Source organism: Doryrhamphus excisus, chromosome 4 (genome assembly GCF_030265055.1).
Source record: "Doryrhamphus excisus isolate RoL2022-K1 chromosome 4, RoL_Dexc_1.0, whole genome shotgun sequence".
Taxonomy (NCBI): domain Eukaryota; kingdom Metazoa; phylum Chordata; class Actinopteri; order Syngnathiformes; family Syngnathidae; genus Doryrhamphus; species Doryrhamphus excisus.
Genome location: NC_080469.1, coordinates 10,250,031 through 10,271,558, shown reverse-complemented (window position 1 = coordinate 10,271,558; position 21,528 = coordinate 10,250,031). Strand labels below are relative to the sequence as shown.

General features: G+C 40.1%; 3 protein-coding genes and 1 long non-coding RNA gene across 12 annotated transcripts in view; 3 read left to right on the top strand and 1 right to left on the bottom strand.

Moving 5' to 3' along the window:
• The first annotated feature begins 297 nt into the window (after positions 1-297).
• Positions 298-1,142, top strand: LOC131128716 (uncharacterized). Of its 2 annotated transcripts, none has more exons than XR_009129685.1 (3): positions 298-439; positions 736-891; positions 993-1,142. It is a non-coding gene; the product is annotated as an uncharacterized LOC131128716 (long non-coding RNA). The 2 variants fall into 2 exon arrangements; XR_009129684.1 differs by having other exon boundaries at positions 988-1,133.
• A 7,440-nt stretch (positions 1,143-8,582) lies between these two features.
• LOC131128023 (coiled-coil domain-containing protein 42 like-2-like) lies at positions 8,583-11,038 on the top strand. Its single transcript, XM_058070500.1, has 7 exons — positions 8,583-8,687; positions 8,811-8,921; positions 9,172-9,264; positions 9,843-10,034; positions 10,256-10,477; positions 10,551-10,709; positions 10,777-11,038. Exons 2-7 carry the CDS (start codon positions 8,814-8,816, stop codon positions 10,867-10,869), a joined length of 867 nt encoding a protein of 288 aa, XP_057926483.1. The 5' UTR covers positions 8,583-8,687; positions 8,811-8,813; the 3' UTR covers positions 10,870-11,038.
• iqcd (IQ motif containing D) lies at positions 10,896-18,779 on the bottom strand. 5 transcript variants are annotated; one of them, XM_058070498.1, is made up of 5 exons: positions 16,441-16,523; positions 12,681-13,329; positions 12,317-12,538; positions 12,156-12,227; positions 10,896-12,066 (listed from the first exon to the last, which is right to left on the bottom strand). In XM_058070498.1, the coding sequence occupies exons 2-5, from the start codon at positions 13,320-13,322 to the stop codon at positions 11,776-11,778; spliced, it is 1,227 nt and encodes a 408-aa protein (XP_057926481.1). In that variant the 5' UTR covers positions 13,323-13,329; positions 16,441-16,523; the 3' UTR covers positions 10,896-11,775. The 5 variants fall into 5 exon arrangements, with proteins under 5 accessions (XP_057926481.1, XP_057926480.1, XP_057926479.1 ...); XM_058070497.1 differs by lacking the exon at positions 16,441-16,523 and adding an exon at positions 18,716-18,779 and having other exon boundaries at positions 10,897-12,066; XM_058070496.1 differs by lacking the exon at positions 16,441-16,523 and adding an exon at positions 14,169-14,288 and having other exon boundaries at positions 10,897-12,066.
• tpcn1 (two pore segment channel 1) overlaps positions 14,383-21,528 on the top strand; it is a 13,368-nt gene continuing 6,222 nt past the window's right edge. The window contains exons 1-10 of one of the 4 annotated variants that reach the window (XM_058070489.1): positions 14,383-14,660; positions 14,906-15,000; positions 17,523-17,659; positions 19,723-19,899; positions 19,966-20,079; positions 20,205-20,335; positions 20,467-20,555; positions 20,789-20,823; positions 20,927-20,985; positions 21,060-21,159. In XM_058070489.1, coding sequence (XP_057926472.1) covers positions 14,907-15,000; positions 17,523-17,659; positions 19,723-19,899; positions 19,966-20,079; positions 20,205-20,335; positions 20,467-20,555; positions 20,789-20,823; positions 20,927-20,985; positions 21,060-21,159 — 936 coding nt within the window. In that variant the 5' untranslated portion in view covers positions 14,383-14,660; position 14,906. Of the gene's footprint in view, positions 14,822-14,905; positions 15,001-17,522; positions 17,660-19,722; positions 19,900-19,965; positions 20,080-20,204; positions 20,336-20,466; positions 20,556-20,788; positions 20,824-20,926; positions 20,986-21,059; positions 21,160-21,528 lie in introns of all 4 variants that reach the window. The other 3 variants (XM_058070487.1, XM_058070490.1, XM_058070488.1) reach the window with 3 other exon arrangements.

Genomic DNA, 21,528 nt, shown 5'->3' with positions numbered 1-21,528 from the left:
TTACCACTTCCACACGCAATGGGAGGAGAACTGTGTGTCAGACATGCCATGGCTGACTGCATGAAATGTGAAGGTAATCTAATGTCATGTAACATGACTGATACCTAATGGCCAGAATACCCTCATTTAAAATAGTGTTCAATATTTTTGGACCTATTGTGAACCACAAGACAGTAGACAATAGAATGTACAGGCAGAGAAAATGGGATTACATTAAGTATCAAGCAATACTACTCCACTCCAGTCCTGAAGGTGGCAGTAATTGTAACATTTTTTTAAAGATTTAGCCAAACAAATGAAGAAATCATGTCTGCTGTCTTGTGTGGGATTGGCATTTCCACAGTGATAATCACCAAAATGTTATGGGTTCCTCTTCAGAAGATTAGATTAGCAGATTTGCCATAATCCTGCTAACATGGAAACACTGCACATGACAGAGGTAATTAACATTCCTCGTTTGGTTATTTATATTCAGTACCTTGTGAGTGGAAACAGTTCACAATTGAACTACATATGAGACCGTAAAGGGTGTGATACAGCAGGATATAAGCCATCTTGTACAGTGTCCAACAATAACATTTCAACACTACAGGGTATTGTTAGCAATATAACAATGTGTAGCACGTTGTCTTATCACACACATAAGAGAGCCTCCCGTAACATTGCAATCATCAACAATCCCCCCCCAGAGTGGTTGCCATGCATACCTTCTCCGCCTTGTCTTATCTCTGACAGGTTGTTTGGCATCTCCAGTCTCCACCAGCTGGACCCCCTCACTGACAACCTGCTTGCCCACAGAGTCTGCTGGGGTTGGAGGGTGATGAAACATGGGTGCTGGTGATCCCTCTAAACATACACATAAAATCAGTGACGTTGCATTCAACACCCGCTGTAAAGAAAATTGCATCATATAGATTTTTTTTAAACTAGGCCTCTGTACATGTAATTGAATGTTTTTCTTTCTCTTTTTTTCTCTCACACATTGAGGTCAGAGGTTAAGCAGGCAGCTCCTCAGAGGCTCTATTCCTCCTTAACCCTTCGTTGCCAGTCCAGGATGAGGAGGGGAAAGGAATGAGGTGGGCTAAGGGGGCCTCCAGCTCTTTAAAGATGGATTGATTCTCCTCATGCATGCTTGTACAGTAAAGAGGTGTGAAAGTCACCTAAGTTGGGTAAAGGGTCTACTGGTCCTCTTTATATGGAACAAAGCTTTATTTAGTGGCGGCAAGAATGTCATTTGCACGTTAAAAAAATCTGAAATCTGGCTTCTAAAACCAGAATAGTTACATTTTTAATTACATTTTTTAGTATATCCAATTAAATTATGTAATGTGTAAGCTCCAGGTGGGTGGACAGGGGAACTTATGTCAAATGAAGTGTGTGTGTCTGTGTGTCTGTGTGTCTGTGTGTGTGTGAGCGTGCATGTGTCCGTAATCAATCAGAAGGGGACTTTCTCATCCTGTTTGAACACGAGATGGATGAACGTTTGTGATCAAAGAGCTTAAGTGGTGCTTATCTCCTGACACATGCACGTACACACACAGATCCTCCATCCACCTTTTGCACATTCTCCTTATCCCCATTCTTAACAAATTCATGAAAATAAACAACTGACTATGATGTAATCTCACATGCCGCACCACACTCATCTAACACACCCAAATTGAATGTATATATATACATATATATATATATATATATATATATATATATAATATGCAATTAATAAATATATAATACAATGACCACTGTAAAATAACACACAAATTACTCATACTGTATTTGCAACTGGAGCTGTTCAGTCCCAAGCCAAAATAATTGGCAGGGTTGCATTCAAGTATAGTGCTGAATTATTGCATTTATAATTTTTTATGTTGTATTGTAAAGTAGAAGACTTACAGGGGTATTCTAACAGACATTTAAAATCAAATCATCAATACATTCCACAAACTGAGTTTGTGATATTAACACACAAATCAAAGGAAATACAGCTGGAGTAGGTGCATAATCTGCAGAAAGTTTTCTGTGTGGGTTATTGTGTGTATCTGCTCTATAGGAGTCCACAACACAATACAAAGGGCTGTAAAATTACCATAATAGGTCCCCTTTACGATTAAGGGAATAAGATGTGCATAAAAATTAGTCAAATTTTATATTTAATGAATTGTGAATCGGGCGGCAAGGCAGTCTAGTGGTTAGCACGCAGACCTCACAGCTAGGAGACCAGGGTTCAATTCCACCCTCGGCCATCTCTGTGTGGAGTTTGCATGTTCTCCCTGTGCATGCGTGGGTTTTCTCCGGGTACTCCGGTTTCCTCCCACATTCCAAAAACATGCTAGGTTAATTGGCCACTCCAAATTGTCCATAGGTATGAATGTGAGTGTGAATGGTTGTTTTGTTTGTCTATATGTGCCCTGTGATTGGTTGGCGACCAGTCCAGGGTGTACCCCGCCTCTCGCCCGAAGACAGCTGGGATAGGCTCCAGCACCCCCGCGACCCTCGTGAGGAAAAAGCGGTAGAAAATGAATGAATGAATGAATGAATGAATTGTGAATCGATCACACACTTAAAGTGATACTGTAATTCTCCATACAGCATTTATTAAAAAAATGCAGTAATCTTCAAAATGAGTTTTACTCCTAATCTAAAGGTTTATTTGTAAGAATCATCAACAGCTTATATATCTTTGACTGTGTCACAGTGTTGCTGTTGTTGGAATGAAGAGTCAATAATTCAGGCTTATTAAATATCATATCATATGCAAATCCTGTTGAGTATCTCCTCTCAAAGCAGGAAGTATTTTAAAATTGTCAACATTTTTTATAGCCTCCCCAAGGAATATTAAGATCTCAGGCAAAATGATACCCAAAGTTATTGCTTTGATATGAAGTCTACCTCCTCGCTATCTACAATTTGCACAAGAAGCTTTTTATTAAAAGGCGCCCACAACTTATCTTTATTTCATTTGGGACTGAATTGTTGGTTTGAATGTATATATCGGTACTATAGATGTCTTTGCAAGACACTAAGTGGCATTTGTGCAATGGCCGGCATTAATGAAGGCATTTTGTGTAGAATAAGTGGCCTGAGATGGAGTGTAATTGCTAAAAGTTCATTATGGTTCATCTTTCTTAGGCTGACGGTCTTCCTTTTGTTTTGGCACTGCAGGCTTTCACATTTGAAAATAGAATTTTAGAGATATTCAATTTCCATCTTTCAAAGGATGCATAGGCTGTTAAATTTTAGTTTTAAAAGGCGTATTGAGGCGCATCATCGCCAAATCAGTCAAAGCTATCTAATATACAATATACTTATAAGCTGTACATATGTGCAGTTGCTAACAATAAGTAGTAGGATGATGTTAAAGTGACTCAACCGAGCCGGATGATTAGAATGGTACAATCCATCCCTGCTTCATGTAAAAGCCACAAGAATGGACTAATGCTGTTAAGCGCAGTAACAAGACTCAGGGGCTAAATGGGAGTTTATGTCTGAAACGGCCTTGAAATCGGCCATGTAGATCTTAATATGACCATGAGGGCTGTCAAGGGAAAGAGAGCAAGAGGCGTGTGTGTGCTGTATCTATAAGACAAAGGGACAAAGGTTAAGGGTCAAACTAGCAGCAGACAGGCCACTCTAGGGTCAGAGGGGCTCAGACTAAGCTGATGACTAATGGAAGTTTATCTGCCTTATTGAGCTGCTTTATTCTTGTCTCTATTGCCGGACTCTCACTTGTTGTCCAATTCAAGATGAAGAAGCCCGACAGAGATCTACGACATTTGTCCCCCAGATTTTGTTTGTAATATTGTGAGCAAATGGTTGATGTGCACAGGAATAATTGTTTTAACTCCTAACATACTGTTGCCAGTCAGACATGGCAACATGGAGTTGTACCCTCAGTGTGTGCTGGTGGGGGTCTCGGGCCGTCATGGAGCCAATGTCCCATCTGATTATGGCCGGAGGAGTGGAGAGGCATGCTAATCTACCATACACACACTTGGAGACAAAGAAAGACAACCAGGGAGAGAGAGCAGAGACAAGGTTGCCCTATATTACATGTCCCATGTTGTACTGTTTTTCAACTATTTGAAACAAGTCTAAGAAGTGTATTGCCAACGGTCTCAACAGTTTAAAAGAACTTTTCATGTGAGCTCTACTTGGAACAGGATGCATTGTGTGTCTGTAGCTTTAATTCTAATGTTACATCAATATTGTCTGCACTCAACAAACATGGACTACATTACCACTTATTAGCTACCAGTAGCTCCAAACCACTTTTCAAGTAGTTCTCCAAAGGGTTTATTCATTTATTATCAACTCCTATAACGACAAAATTAGATATTGGGGTTCGTCAGTAATCCAGTAGTACTCTGGAGCGTTTGGGAGTGTGACCAATCACAGCGAAGTGGGCGTGCCCGGAGGCTGTCAGTGTGTGGAATAAATTAAAACTGACCGTTTTGGAAAGCCAAGGAAATCCAGCTGGACTAGGTGCAGATTCTGGAAGATCTAGAATGTTTTCTGTGCGGGTTATCGTGTGAGGCTGCTCTACAGGAGTTCACAACTCAATACAAAGGGCCAAAAAGTGAGCATAATAGGTTCCCTTTTAATTATACAACGAAAAACAGTACTTAATTTTTCATAGGAGCGATATCGCAGGTCCTTTCTTCCTGCAGCTGTCAGGCTGTACAACCAGCACTGCGTCCAATAGACTTCTACACCACTATGTACATCTGTGCAATACTTTGTTTTTTTTACATTCAGTACTGTATAGTTACTCCAGACCCCATTCACTGTGCAATATCTGATCAACCTCCACGTGCAATATTAAGGGCTCTAAATGCAATATACTAAGTTCTATGTGAAGTATTTCCATAATGCCTCATATTAACTCACTAGCAAGATCTCAGTGAATAGTCTGGTCATATATCTCATCTCGTTTCATATTATCTACATACTGTATTGTATATAACTCTGGGAAAACTGTTGATTTTGTTAATACTTGGGTTGTTTATATTGTTTATTTTTCTATATTGTGTATTTTGTACTGCTTAACTGCTGTGCAATGCAAATTTCCACACTGAGGAACGAATAAAGGCATATCTTAATCTTAATCTAATATATAGTGTTTTTGCCATATAATAACACCCCTGCTGTTCCTTAATGCAACCATTTAGGTTATTAACTAGTCCCTGATATATTAGCCAGAAGACTATGAAATCTATATTTTAATAAGTAAGTTAGATATAACTCTGGCTGTTGTGTTGCCAAAAAGTAAGGATTGTGAAGCATGGCCTTTCTGGAGGAGCCACGAGCCTCTGTGGGGTCTGGCAGTCTTCCGGCATGAAGCGCCCCACCGGAGCCTTGTTCCTGTTCCTGTTCAAGCATGTTTACAAACAGGCCAGACAAGACCACTGCTGTGAGACAAACACTAAACACAAACATCAATACACAAACAAATCCATGATTACACCCTATTCTCTTGAGTGCACATGATTTCATTGCACTCACTCAGCCGGCTGTCAGTCTCCATTGTTTGCCAGTAGCAGCAACATTGTTTGGGGTCCCACTCAGTGCATCTTTGCCATTGTGGCTCATTATTAATACATGGTGTCACAAAGGCGCTGGCCTCTCTGTCTGACAAGGCATTTGCATAAACACGGACTTCCTCTCAATATCACTTTGCAACACAGTGTTGACCTTAAATTATGGATGCCTAAATGTTTGCAGCCTGAAACTGTGTGTGTGTGTGGAAGTGGAAGTATAATCCTGATCATAGAATCATAGAATTAGTGAATTTCTGTGAAGTAGGATTCCTTATTTTTAAATATATATTTATATGTTTGTAATTAGGACATAGAGACAACCTATTAAATAGGATTTTTAGCATTATTAGAGCCCTCTAAACATTAAATAACACCCCTATAGTCCCCTAAGACCCTTGTGTTACCCAATATAGCAGACATAAGTGTAAATAATCCATGTAAGACAGAAATAATAATGAACAAACTATAGACTCACACATGTTAGCATTGGGAGAGTCACATTATCACCAAATACTTCCTGTGGTGGCTATTGTCTTGTCAATGTAACATTACTGACACCTAGTGATTAGTGTAGAATACTACAGATCAGCAACATGTATTTGAATTAGGGCTGTCAATTTATTTAACAAAAATCAGATTAATCAGGGAGGTCGCACGGTGGGCAAGTGGTTTGCATGTTGGCCACACAGTGAGGATCGGGAAGTCCTGGGTTTGAATCTTTGCTTGGGCATCTCTACATGAAGTCTCCACTCCATGTCCTTCCTCTCCCACCCAAGCTTGACAGTCGTCCAGAAACATGGCATGCACCTCACAGTGGAGTAGCACGCTAATAGTGTAGACAGACATGTGAGATGCCTTCACAGAAATTGGGTAATTACATTTTTTTTCCTATGCAGGCAAAGATCTGCTACCTATTGGAAATGGCTCTGTAACCCACTTTTGAGTTGAGTAGTGGACGAGTGGTTAGCATGTAGGCCACAAAGCTAGGAGACCCGAGTTTGATTCCACCCTCGGCCATCTCTGTGTGGAGTTTGCATGTTCTCCTTGTTCATGTGTGGGTTTTCTCCGGGTACTCCGGTTTCCTCCCACATTCCAAAAACATGCTAGGTTAATTGGCGACTCCAAATTGTCCATAGGTATGAATGTGAGTGTCAATGGTTGTTTATCTATATGTGCCCTGTGATTGGCTGGCGACCAGTCCAGGGTGTATCCCGCCTCTCGCCCGAAGACAGCTGGGATAGGCTCCAGCACCCCCACGACCCTTGTGAGGATAAGTGATAGTAAATGAATGAATGAATAATATTCTCCTTTTAGATAATATATTTTAAGATTAATTCAGCTGTAATGGTTTTCATGTCCTGTGGCAGAGAAGTCAACAAGAACAATTTTTCAATGTGCCTCGCCTCAAAAAGTATCTTCAGAGAGGAAACTTCCTTAAAGTCCTTCTACATGGGATATATTGAGAAAGGGCTAAATGTTACTCTCAATTGAAGAAGTGTATTCCGGCAAACTGTATTCTTCTTCTCTACTTCCTCTTCAGCAGTTAAAAGGTCCCCTGATGTTAACATGGGTGTGATGTCTCCATCTCCTCAGCATCACACTGGGCCCATCACTTCACACTACATGCTTTTATTATAATAGGATTGCCTTCCACAAGTATTAATAAAGAAACTCTGTATGTGTAATAAGCTATCCATTCATCAAATATAGATGCAGAGGCATTTCAGTGTGTTTTTGTTTTTCCTCTTCATTGCTCTTTGGTCAAGCATATCTTATTGTTTCACAGTGCATTTAGTGTGTGTGTGCGTGTATAAGCCATTTAAATCTGAAGATGCATTATCCAGGTTCTTCTATGTCATTTCTGTCATCGCCTCACCTAATAATTATAATGCAAAAATAACAGCACAATTCCATTATGTGTGATAGTGCCTCCTGCCTCATGTCACCTTGTCTTGCATGTTACTACCTTGTAGGTTCAGATACCCGTATACTTCCTAGCAGGTGATAACAAGTCTTCATATATAGTTTAGGCAATAATATATTACTTATGCACAAAGTGTCACTCAGTCATATAATGTGATATACATTTCCGATAATTCCAATATGAACATACATTTGATTAATTATTGGATTAGATCAATCATCTCATATAGTACAATATGTGACCCTCTTATATGCTGCTTGTGAGTCCGAGGTGAGCACGCGCTGTAGCGTGTTCTGGCCAGCATGGTTCTAGCATCACCAAGTCAAAGGTGTGATATTAAGTGTGATCTGTGTGCTTCAAGTGACAAGTAACGCCTGTCAATCACACTATTGCTCGTCGCTCACCATTAGGGTTGATTGCAGCATTTGATCACATTCAGGTGTGTTAAATTACGGAATTACTGAAACTTGGTGGCATCTTAAGTGATTCAACAGAATGTGCTGTTTATATCTCTTTTAAGTATGTTTTTTATATTTAATACAGAGCAGAGATTCTAGTTTTACTTCACTTTCAAATGTATAGTCTAATTGAAACTTTCATTGGTGATATATCATAAACAGCTGGTGAATGCCTGATGGGATACGTTGAGGTTGTCTACGACAACACTTCTTTGCAGACCCTGCCAAAGCCCCTTGTTTGCGGTTCAAGCAGCTGACTGGGCAAGGATGTTGTTCTCATTGGCCTATGTGGCCCCATAGTACAACTATTTTCATGGTGCACTTTATGACTTTGCTACAAAAACACAATTTTGGTCTCAGTGCCAAAGACAGTATAGGAGAGTAGGCCTATTTGAGTTTTGATTGTAGCCTACATACTTTAGCTGTTACTGTAACTGTAGTATTTGGCTATTACTGTTCAACAATTAAGCTAATGTTAGCTGCTCCTCACGCCCTCCCCCCTCCACACACAAACCTAAATAAATAAATTCTAAATAATAAATATAATTATATATATAACAAATAGAAAATAATTTGAATAATTTTACATTCACAAAGTGTCTTAACTAAAAAAAACTCTTATGTGTGTCCTCACTTGACCGTTTAGTTTCGCTGTTTTTCGTGTTACCATAGCAACCACCGGAAGTACCGAATTATTTCCTGACAACTACTTCGAAGGTACGGAAAACTGATTGAAAGTAGTCCGCCTTAAACCTTGAACACTGCGTGAGTATTTGACATGATTAATCATATTTGAGCCTCCCCGAGGAGAACATTTCACAGTACGTTTTTACACGAAGCCGTGTGAACTATCAATGTTCATTATGGCCTCCTTGTTATGTCTCCAAGTCTATGATGACAGCCATGAGCTTCCGTGACAGGAACGACACTCTCATAGAGATCATGAAGGACCGTCAGGAGCAAGAACATCTAGTGGAGCTACTGAAGGAGCGGAAACAGGCAAGGAGGAAATATGGTCAACTATTGTAGTTCTTGGGCACTATGGGCAGATATGATTGACAACTATTAGCATTGTACACTCAAAATAACAAACAACAATATGAAGACATTAAATCCTTTTTAAGAATAATAAACATGAAATAAGATTATGGTATGTTGTCAAGAGGCACGAAAAAATGTTTGCACCATTTTGACACAGTGATCATATAATATTGACAATATAAACAATTCTCTTTGTGGTCTTCTCTAGAAGTTGGAGCATTTGCAATGGCGTGAAGATGAGCTGCTCAAGGATGCAAAGAAAGCCAAGGATCTTCTGACAAGCTTTAATACCTTTCCAAAGGTATACCACAGATTCACATAGTAGTTTTAAACCAGTTCAGTGCAAATTCACCCAGGAGATATTAACTTATTATGCACACATATCTTCTCAAATGCTGACGTTTCTTCAAACTCCTCAAACGTTTTTGTTTTTATGCTCATATGGTGCATAAATAACAACATTCTTATCATATAATACACAGAATAAAAGAAATGCACACAGCCAGAAGAATTAAAACAAATGGGCGCTGGTCATCTCCAAAACAAACAACCCCCCTCCCCCAAAATCAATACTGAACTGTTTATCTATAAAGATACACATTTAGCCTTTTCTACGTGAAATGAATTCCAACTTCACACATACTCTATCTGTGTTTTTACATCAATATTAAGCCTGCTTTATTGATTCTTTATAAAGAAATCAGTATACATTTAAAAAGAGTGCCTGTGTCAGAATAATATTTAATCATTTGCACAACAGGAAATTATCCCAGCTTTTAGTTCACAATGCACACATTATGCAACACAGCAAAATCCTTAGTACAGTTCCATAATCCCTCTATACTATATTGTGTGTTTTTAACATTTCCCCATGTGAAGGAACAAGCGGCTGATGAAAACCTTAAAAAAGCAGAGAAAGAGAGACAAGAAGCAAGTGAGAAAGAGACTGAGGTGAAGATGCTAAAGGAGGAGTACGCCAAGCTGCAGCACAGGAAGCTGCAGCTCCTGCATCACATTCACAGAGACGCTGTGTATAAGGACTTTATGCAGCAGGTGGTGAAACTAACACAGGTAAGGCAACAAGGCAATACGTAAATGTATCATACAAGAAGAGTGAATAATTGGATTAATTTGGCTTTGTAGCATCAATTTTAGGTTCGTGTCAGGTGCTGTGCAGTACTGTGCAAATGTTTAAAGCCCTCAATATATTTGTTGTCAATAGAAATACTATGACCATACCATACCAAGGCAGTATACAAGTAATTGTGGCCCCCATTTTGTTTGTGTTTCAGTGTGAAGATGAGGCATTTCTCGCAGGTCATCTGCAGAGTCTTCTCCGCATCCGACAACAGTTCTGTGAGAAGCAGAGGCAAGCAGAGGAGCAGGTGGACCAGCAGAGGAAAACCCTGCTGACCTTTAACAGCCAGCGTCACTTGATGCTTCTGCAAAACAGCAACCAGCTGTCACAGCTCCAGTATAAACTGGAGGGGGCCCAACCTGAATTGGAACACTGGGTATCAGACGTAATTCTCACTCAGCAGAGTTGTTAATGTATGATCATCAACTTCTAATGTTCTCCTCATACAGGAGACAATGTGGAAACACATCCAGGACACTGCAGCCGAGAAGACGCTCCTGCTCGGCTTGATCAAGATGGCGACACTCAACCTCTATGAGTTGACAGGCGCCGATGTGGAAGGAGACAAAGGCGTGGCTCTGAGTGACACTGAGACACAACTGGACAAGGTTTGTACCCTGACAAGGAGCGCTGACAAAGATTTGCTCTTAATTTCACATTTTGGTCTTTTTGTAGATCAAGATGTTCATCCGGGACCACAAAGACATTGTCAAACTACAGCAAAGCATTGCACATGGAAACAATACAGAGACCACCGTAACATTATGAAAACAGTTCTATAGGGTAAAGTTAGATTTTCCAATGTAAAGTGAAAATGTACTTTCTGGTTTTTTTATTGTACAATAAATGTATTGTTACACATACATATTTCTTTTAGAGATGGACATTCTATAATTCCATTTTTTTTCAACTATACTTTTACTCTGAGATTTAAATAAACAGAATGAACCAGATAACACCCCGCCCGCCCCCACATTCTCACAATAATCTTGTATGTCTCACATATACCTAATCTTATTGGGAGATTACTGACTCTGATTCTGACCCGCTTCTCTGAAAGGCCTCAGTTACCTTACCTTATTGAAACACATGTATACACAAACTATATAATTGGTAGTTAAGAGTGGATCGTTGATTCTTTGCATCATTTCACTTTTGTCACACCAATTTGTGTAACATTTATTACATGATGAATCTGACAGAATTCTAGACATGACTAATTCAAACTCCAGTTAGTTTATTACACTTCCATTATTCATTGGGCCGATGTCGCCACCTTGTGGTTAAAAATAACACAGCAACTGGTGTACCCAAGAACTCAGTCCACCTTTAAACTGAACAACATTGATTGAGAAACAACCATCCATCTATGCATTCGGAGCCTATTCTAGATTACACCCTGACTGGTTGCCAGTTAATCTCAGAGGGCACTGAGACTGGCAACATGAAAGTCAACTTGGTGAAGGTGTGGCAACCGCGTTTCCCAAAACTTTTGTCCATGTCTACTTTTTGTTTTGTTTTTTCAAGATGAACTGAAATGTCACATAGTGCTATTATTATATTCATATAGTAATATTTTCCAAAGTGATGATATGATTAACCATTGGTGGTCCCCTTCCCAGGCTACCCCTTCTGCTGCTGCTTCAATAAGAGCGTTGGTATGTTACTTTAGGACTACTTCTTTTTCTTTTTACCCTTACCCTTACCCTTGCCCTTCTTTTTGCCCTTCTTGGTAGGCTTGATGGGATTGAGAGCCAATTCCTTGCGAGTACAGTAGCCTCTCCACCAGGACTGACAATAAAGAGTGACCTTAAGCTTCAACTCTGTAACTCTTTTCTCTTCCGCTAGCCGCCGCTTCTCCATTATGCAGTTGTACTCCTTCTCTAGGTCGGCATAAGGCTTCTCCAGTCTTTTGCATTCCCCTTCTTCCCTCTCAACATCCATCTGACATAACTCTAGATCGGCCTGGAAGATAGTGAAAAAGAACATTCATCGTTTTATATTATTATTTAAATATTTGGTCAAGTACAAGAAATAATGAGTTAAGTTTGTACCTGGTGCTCTTCTATTTCATCATCAAACTTTTGGATCAAGTATTCCATTTCCATCTCCACATTTTCATTTATCTGTCAAAGAGGAGAAACATGTTTTTTTTATATATATACTCCCAGCCAAAATAAATGATGTAAACTCTCATTAAAACAAGTCAATGTACCTCTTGTAGTACTTTCTCCCCCTCTCTATATTTGAGAGTCATCGTGTGGAGTCGAATGTTGAGTTTGTCTATTTCCTGCTGGATGCTGGTCTGCTTCACCTGTGAAGTCTTAATGAGGGACTGACACTGTTTGTCTGCAACAAGCTGCCAGTCCACTTCTTCTGTCTGGCTCTCCAGAAGGCAACGCTCCAAAATACTGAGGTCATCAGTCTTCTTGGAAATCTAAGATTCCCACCCAAGGATTGGGAGAGGTCAGACATGATTTAGGACATATATGAGTCACGCTTATTTTTATATTGCTGTCTTTAAAGTGGGATGAATGAACAATGGATATTAACAGTAAGTCAAAAATATAACTGCTTACCTCGACATCTTTTTGTTCGATGGCTGCTGCTATTTCTTCAAGTTTGACTATCATATCTGTGTCAGGTGACACCGTCTCCACGGCTAGCAGTATTTCCTCTTCCGGGCTGGTCTGCAATCTCACTATCATATGTCCATAAAAATGTTTCAGCCCTAAGATGAGTGTGTGTTCAGCCTCCCCAATTTCTGTGTCAACCTCTGACCTGAAACCAAAAACGGCATCAGGGTGGGTTCGAAACAACCTCAGCAGGTCCCTGACTGAGTACTTGAAGTCTCTCTCAAGCTGAGCCCTCCTCCTCCTTTTCGCACATTCTTCGTCTGATGATCCACAAGGCTCCTCCTGGAGACCATTAGATGTTTCCAGCTTTTCAGTTAACATCTGATGCACCTCAAGAGCTCTTGTCAACTCGTCACATATCTCTGCAGACGGGTGGACTATGTTGTGGACGGCAGGCAGAGATGCTGCTATCTCTGTTTGACTGATGCAGTTCTCCAGTATGCTTGAAATGGTCTGAGCCTCAGAAGAGAGAAGCCTCGGCTGGGGCACTTCATCGATCAAAGCTCCCTCCCAATCGTCATCTTGTTGCAGAGTGTGGAATGTGAGCTGGGTAGGGTCTGTTTCTATCTGCTGACCTTCAGACATGCTGTCACTGGTGGATAAAAATGACATGGAAGTGTATTGTCTTAGAATAATATATGCATAGTTCTCAAAACAAGTGGATTTCTTTACACATATTCTTTGTTTCAATTATTCTGAAATAAATCCAATATAAACATAGAATATTATAAAATTGTATTCAGTACCAAGTACCAAAACATGAATGAAGGGCAAATTATTGCAGGTAGGTTCAGAGCCGACCCAAGCCACAAGCGAACCAAGCACCTTCTTCGGGCCCCTGACCAGTAGGGGGCCACCAAGAGCAATTTACTTACAAAACAAATTAATCACATTTTGCCTACGGCCCCATAGAAACTTAACGCCTCCTGTCAAGAATATAGAACTACAGTTTTTGCAAGCACTTGCTACTGTGTCACGAGCTACTAGCGGATGTTCGCTTTGAAACTTCAAACTAAGAGCACCAAATTCGTTGAGTTTTTGATGTGGCTATTTATAAGACAAGCAGTGCACACAAGTCAAAGAATCCGAAGTATGGCTAATCAATGTATTTCCTTTCGAGCGATGAGTTTCCAACAACATTAGCTAGGATGTTAGCATTTCATTTCAAAATACGAGCCCATTAACCATCGTGGAATTGGAAACTTGTTCCTGCAGTTGTAGTATCACTTTATACCTCTACAATTATGCAATGGGGAATGCGCATTAAGTGACGGATACCCGATGTTCGCGTTGTAGAGGCAAGCTATAATATTGTCCCGAAGCGTCAAACACTTTTGCGTGCTGTCGAGAAAGTAATTGCGTTCCATCGCAAACAAATAGCCTTTTTTATCCATCAAGTATTTTCTCCATGTTCCATCGGAACTTCCTTACCTGTCGATCGTCCAAAAATTGCTGTTGCTACGATACCGACAACAAGGAAGACTGAATCAAATTGAAGTGAAGTCTGCTTATTAACTATATAATTTGAAAATACGTTTGTGTCCAAATTATTTCCACATTAATGGATCAATAGAGCAATTTTGTCATTTTGGTGTATTAAATATTGTTCACTTTTATTTTGAAATATCAGACTGCCGTGAATCGCTGAAAATGTCGTAAAAACGGACACTCCGCCAACATTCTGGCTGGGATGCAGAGCTTGAGTTGATTCGCCTTTATAAATAACTTAATGTTGTTTACTGTAAACTTTGCATCAACGGCACTCCTTTTGTTTCGGAAGTTGCTCACTATTTGGGAGTTCACACACATTACAGTCCTCCGGGGTGAGATGATGCGACGATGGACACAGACGGGCGGCTGGTGACACACTGACCGATTGATCTGTGGTGACAGATGCCTCCTGCGTGCTAGGACACGATCAAAGCTGTAAACAAGCCACTTCACGGTCACTTTGTTTTACCATACTGGATATTTTAACAATGCATTTCGAATTGTAATGCTTCACCACAATATTTAAAGCACTGTACTTGTTAGCTCACAACTTAGCGTTAGCCTAATACACGATGCTATATTCCACAAAAAATGTGTGTTCCTGCAGCCAACTAATTATGTTTATTGACTATATTTGTTCCAACTAATCGTGTTTTGTGACTGTTTATTTTGTTAAGAATGGAGGTTGACGACGACGACGTGCCTCTCATCCTCACCTGGGATGATGCAAACAGCGGTTTGCTCAATGAGGAGCCAGAGAGGGGAGACGAGAGTAAGAATCTATTTTCATTTCTTATATTATGGATTTACATGGCGTTGTATTGAAGAAAATGTACATTGGCCAGCAGACGCTTACACGCAGCAACGTGTAAACATTCCCAAATGACTCAAAACCATAAAACACCTGCACTGGTGAAATGCTGCAAATACTGTAATAAACTGGAAGCTGCATGTTCAAAAACAAGTGCAAAATAACCCAATAGGATAAATGCAGCAAGTTCACAGAAAAAAAAACATATCAAGTTAGCCAGACTACTGTGAATCCACAACTAAGGGATAATTGTCTTTTGTCTATATGTTCAGTTTTGATCACCACTATCAACAAACTGCATCATGCTGTGAGATGTGTTTTTGTTGGCTTATTTAGTTACATGAGAGGACTATCACAGTTATATTATACACTCCTGATCAAAGAGCAGTTGAGAAATTGCAATTTTACATTTTTCACAGATCTTAAGTAGGGACAACCATTAAACTGAATTATGCAGTTCATCAAATGATCAAAACTTTAAAGACCATAGGGAAGAACTTGAAACATGAAACAAAACAAATAGAATATTCAAAGAAGGACACGAGTAGTGTCACCATTCTTGTTAACCACCTAAAACATTGGTTTGAGCTTGTTTGATGCCAGTGTTTCCAAGATGGTAGTGGTAGTATTAGGTAGTGACAATGGTTTCACGCAGGGCATCCACTCTCTGGAACTGTCATGTCCAGTTTTGTAAACATCTCCTACCATCCATCCCCAAATGTTCTCAATCGGAGTGAACACACAGTATGGTCCAAAAGAGTAGGTGCGGCAGGGCATTGAGTCTCGAGCATCAATGGGAACCGGAACTAATGTTTAATTCTATAATAGATATAATAGATTCTCCTTTTAATTCCTAGTTCTGACTAGACGCAAAAAACAATATTGTCAATATTTTGCCTTTACAGGCTATGGTCTTAAAACTTTTTGGAACAGCTTTTTCCACTTTAATTGTTTGTCGGTACATCCATCCATCTATCCATTTTCTGTGAGCTGGAGCCTATCCCAGCTGTCTTTGGGCGAGAGGCGGGGCGCACCCTGGACTGGTTGCACTTTAATTGCTGTTTACTCAAAAAAACTTTTGCATTTTCAAGCTCTATTTAGAACCTTCCTAAGATCCAACAGTGCAAAATGTAATTTTTAGCAAATTTTCATTAGGTGTTAACATTTTTAAAATCAGGAGTGTATATATTATGTCAATATTGTATCTATGTGTTCAGTGTGTTCCCTCATAAAAGTGACCCATCAGCAAAAATGGTGACTCACGTTTGTGTGCATTTCAGCAGCCTGCAGTGCGTACACTGTGTGTGTCTATGCGTGAGCAGATTGTGTCTTAAAATGAACAGGAAGAGGACAGATTGTTTTCCAGGATGCATGTGAGTGTCGGATAAGAAACATTCTTACGGAGGATTATTCGAGAGAGATGATTCTGAGAGATGGGATTCTTTAAAGAAGTCACAGTTCCAACTCACATGACAGGTCACATGGTGGGTTAGATGGGTGGAGTTCAGTTTTTTCTGCGCGTGTCTTTGACTCTGTAGATCAACACAAAACAGTGAATGTCTGACCACATACTGTTTGCTCTCCAAAAGTGATTGTGTCATGACAAATGATGGATTGTAATGGCTCTCGGTGGACACTATTTCTGTGGACAACAGGCAGTCCTGCGCCGGAATGAAATGAATATGATCTTCAAACTGCAGTGTCACAGTGGACAGCAAACAGCTGTGACTACAATCTTTTTTCAATTCAGTTTATGTGCTTAATTTTGGCAACATTTTCATCCAAGAAGTTGGATTATGCACTGTGCATGGGAGTAGAAACCAGAGAGACTTGTGAAGGACACTATAAGCATGCAGGGACTCATGCAGGGAGTGTTTGTGTTTCTATTTTCAATGCATGCATATTTATGTACAGTTATTTGACGAGACTGTTTTAAAACTTTACTTAACTTTACTTGTCTGTGTCTTCACAAGATGCATCAAGTTTCAGACATTTGTTATTCTTCCTTCTTCAGCTTCAACTTAAAGTTAACATTAAAGGCGGTTTTATAAAATAGGTTAGAGCAATATTGATCATCACACACATTGTTTTGTGTACAGGACATTTGTGCATGTTTGTGCAGATCATATTAGCCTTCAGTGGAATGTGGGACCATCTGTATCCACACGTGTGTGGACGCCGGAAAAAGAGTGCAACACTATGAATGATTTGTGCTGTCAACTCCCACCACTGAGACCAACACACACACACACACACACACAAATGCACAGCCTCAAAGTGGATCAATGGAGTGTTTAAACAGAGACACAGCTGCATTCATTGAAGATCCGAGCTGTAATGAAAGTCCTGTAGTGATTTCCTCCTATTGCTTACAGTTGCAGTTGGACCGCTATGGTACGGCCATTAATCCATGGACTTTGTGAAGACCTATTTTAGAATTGGTGCTCCTTTTTAAAACTTTCTGACCATGTGTTTTCTTCTAGATGGAGGTGCTGGAAATTATGACATAGTGAATAACACTGTGGTGTCAACAGCTGGGCCCCAAACCCACCGAGTGCACAGTGTGTCATTACGGCAAAGTTGGGAGATGAACTACCAGGAGGCTGCCATCTACCTACAGGTATTCATTCACATGCCGTAGCTGTAACTTCACATGATTGTTATATAATGGTTGTATTACACCTACCACACCCGACCTTTGTTTTTTATTGGACTGGCAGTGACGTAGAAAGGAATCAAGTGTATTGGGCTGTAAAGCCAGCTATCTTGGAACCTTTGAGGTCGAACTCAATGCAAACTGCATACTGCAGTTTGATCTTATAATTTAGAATGTGCTGTGAAAGTCATTCGTTTCACCACTGCGGGGGAATCGCACCTAAATATTAAGATCATTTTATGTGGTCATTGAGCGGAAGTCTGTATGCTAAGGTCTCCAGAGTTTTTGTATGACTTTCCATTCCCGGATTATTTATTAAAGTCTTGGAAATTGATCAAAAAACTAGTTCAGAATTACAGAAAAGTTGTATAAACCCTTTCATCTCTGCTTCCAACACACATATACATTAATATATTCATGCGGGATTAAAGGTACCACATTGGTTTTAGTATTGTTGATTTTATTTACCAGGCTTAGTCACACTTCTGCTTTTAAGAAAACTACAATGCCAAAATATAGGACTGTACAAACAGACTTTATTTAACTGAGTCACAAAATAATGTAGGTACATTTTGAAATGTTTTATAGCTGATGCTTTAAACCAGGTGTGTCAAACTCAATCGCACAGGAGGCCAAAGCTCTAAAGCATACTTGTAGGCCAAATTGGACAAATAACATACCCCATCCCAAAACTTGATTTTTTAATTTGTCCAACACTTGTATATTTATGCATATTGAAAATATTAAAAGCTTATTGTCTTTTTAAAGAACATAATTGGTGAATGAAGCACACTCGTATGCATCATAAGTGGACACACACAGATACACACAAATTCAAACGCACAGATGTTTGAATTTGCCCACATGACAGGATATGCCCCAATAATCCTGAAAAAATAGTGTGGTCAGATTTTCAGAAATCATCTCATTTAAATCATCTCATTAAATGGTCTTTCACTCGTGCGGCGCTTTTCCACCTCCAGGGCACTCAAACCGCTTTGACACTGTTAGCACACTTACCTACTGATGATGCAGCATTAGGAGAAACTAGGGGTTAATTATCCAAGGATAGGAGGATGGAGGATTGAACCCGCAACCTTCAGGTTGGTTGGGAGCCATGCCGCAACAGGAGGACCAACAGCAAATAAAGAGGAGTTCTTTATTTCAGATGACTGATGTCCAGTGACATCATAAAACCATGTTTATGATGTGAGTAACTGCTTTATATATTACTCGATACTTTTGAAACCGTACCGGTGCTTAAATGGCACCCGAATCCGTACTTGTAATTTTGTGACATAATAAGTGTACAAAATAGTAATTTAAATACTTCAATATGTAAATAGGCTGCACGGCGGTCGAGTGGTTAGCTTGCAGGCCACACAGCTAGGGGACCCGAGTTCAATTCCACCCTCGGCCATCTCTGTGTGGAGTTTGCATGTTCTCCGGGTGCATGCATGGGTTTTCTCTGGGTACTCCGACATTCCTCCCAGATTCCAAAAACATGCTAGGTTAATTGGTGACTCCAAATTGTCCATAGGTATGAATGTGAGTGTGAATGGTTGTTTGTCTATATGTGCCCTGTGATTGGCTGGCGACCAATCCAGGGTGTACCCCGCCTCTCGCCCGAAGACAGCTGGGATAGGCTCCAGCACCCCCGCGACCCTCGTGAGGATAAGCGGTAGAAAATGAATGAAATACAAGTGATATACAATATTGATGATGTTAATCATACTTTGTACTTCCAAGAGTCAATCAATTGAAAAATGAAGTTTGTGTAGCGACCAGTTGTAATGTTGACATTCACAGTTGTTTGTGAATGCACCATGCTCGCCATGAGCGTGATTAATGGATAATGAAGTGTTGTGTTGCTGTTGTGGAGAGCGATGAAAAAATGTGTTGGACTTGAACACTGATGTTGTTGTGCACTGATAGCTACTTCATAGTGACTAACATGCCTGTTGGCAGCATTTTTGGAACGCATCCCTAATGACGTGTCCCGTTTATCTTCTTGATTTCAAATCCAGGAAGGAGAAAACAATGACAAGTTCTTCACCCACCCTAGAAACCCCAAGGCGCTTGCGGCCTACCTCTTTGCACATAACCACATCTTCTACATGATGGAGCTTCTCACGGGTCTCCTGCTCATGGCACTGTCGCTGTGTGAAGCTCCTGCAGTGCCGACGCTGCGACTGGATGTCTATGTGAGTGAAGACGATGCAAGGGTTCAACATGTTGACAGGCATAAAACTCATTTCATCCCTGTGCAGATTCACGCCACTCTGGAGCTCTTAGCTTTAGTTATGGTGGCATTTGAACTGTGCATGAAGCTCCGTTGGCTGGGATTCCACACATTCATACGACACAAGAGGACAATGGTGAAGGTATGGTGCATAAAAACATTTTTGGTGGAGCTTATGATCTTCAGTCTGCTCTTCTATGCTAGACTGCTGTTAACATATAAACACTGTAGCTTCAAGTGGTTCCTCTGTTCCTCATTTTTTGCCAGACATGTGTGTTGCTGCTACAGTTTGTGGAGGCCATCGTGGTTCTGGTCAGACAGACATCCCACATGCGAGTGACCCGGGCCCTCAGACCAATATTCCTGGTGGATTGTAGATACTGTGGCGCCGTGCGCAGGTACACCACATGGTGAAGAAACCAGGTCTTTAAATGCTACTAAACCACGTGTGGGAGCCAGTATTTTCATGTTGTTAGATTCTCCACACAGTTGGACAAGCTTGACGCTAACCTCCTGAATATTCATTCAGAAATTTACGTCAGATCTTCCAGTCCCTCCCGCCATTCATTGACATCCTCCTCCTGCTGCTCTTCTTCATGGTCATATTTGCTATTTTGGGTGAGCATATTTAGAAAAGTGCATTTTGCACACCACCAAAACGCACAAGAAGTCGACATTTAAAGTGGTGCACTCTTGTCTATGTACGTGAAAATATGATGATGAAATCATTAATTACTTTTTGCATACTCGGCTGTATTCTATTGTATTGTACTATATTGTATTATACTGTATTGTACTGTATTCTTAATACCCATCTGTTTTTGACTGCAATGTTATTTTTTTCAACCCAGGTTTCTGTCTCTTTTCTACAAACACTGCAGATCCAGTAAGTTGTGTTTTCTTTCTTAGTCTGGGATTAGTGTAGAACCTCTCCCTCTCTGTTGCGGTCACATTTCCTGACTTTGTGTGTATCTCTGTCTTTACTGCAGTACTTCAACACTCTGGAGAACAGCATGGTCAGTCTGTTTGTGCTGCTCACCACAGCCAAGTAAGCACAGCAGCATCTGACTCAGCACTGCACGCTTGACACACAAGCATCTTGAGTGTTTTCTGTTCTTGTAGTTTCCCTGATGTGATGATGCCAGCGTACTCAAAGAGCAGCTGGTCCTGTGTGTTTTTCATCGTGTACCTCTCCATTGAGCTCTACTTCATCATGAACTTGGTACGACCCTATTTAAGTTGTAGAGCAGGGGTCTCAAACTCAATTTACCTGGGGGCCACTAGAGCTAGGGTCTGGGCAAGGCTGGGCCGCATCAGGTTTTTAAAAAAAACCCAAAAAACGCATTTATTAAAAACAGAAAAATATACAAACTTTTTCAGTGCTTTGGTTCCGATTTTCTACAATAAAAGCTCTGATAAAACATTCCACTATTCTCAAATATCTTAATTTTTATTTTTCTGCACAAAATAAGATGAAACACAAATAAACAAATCAAGAACAACGAAAATCAATCAATCAGTAATAAATAAATCTAATAATAATAATAATAATAAAACTGCAAATAATAAAAACTTAAGAAACCACATATAG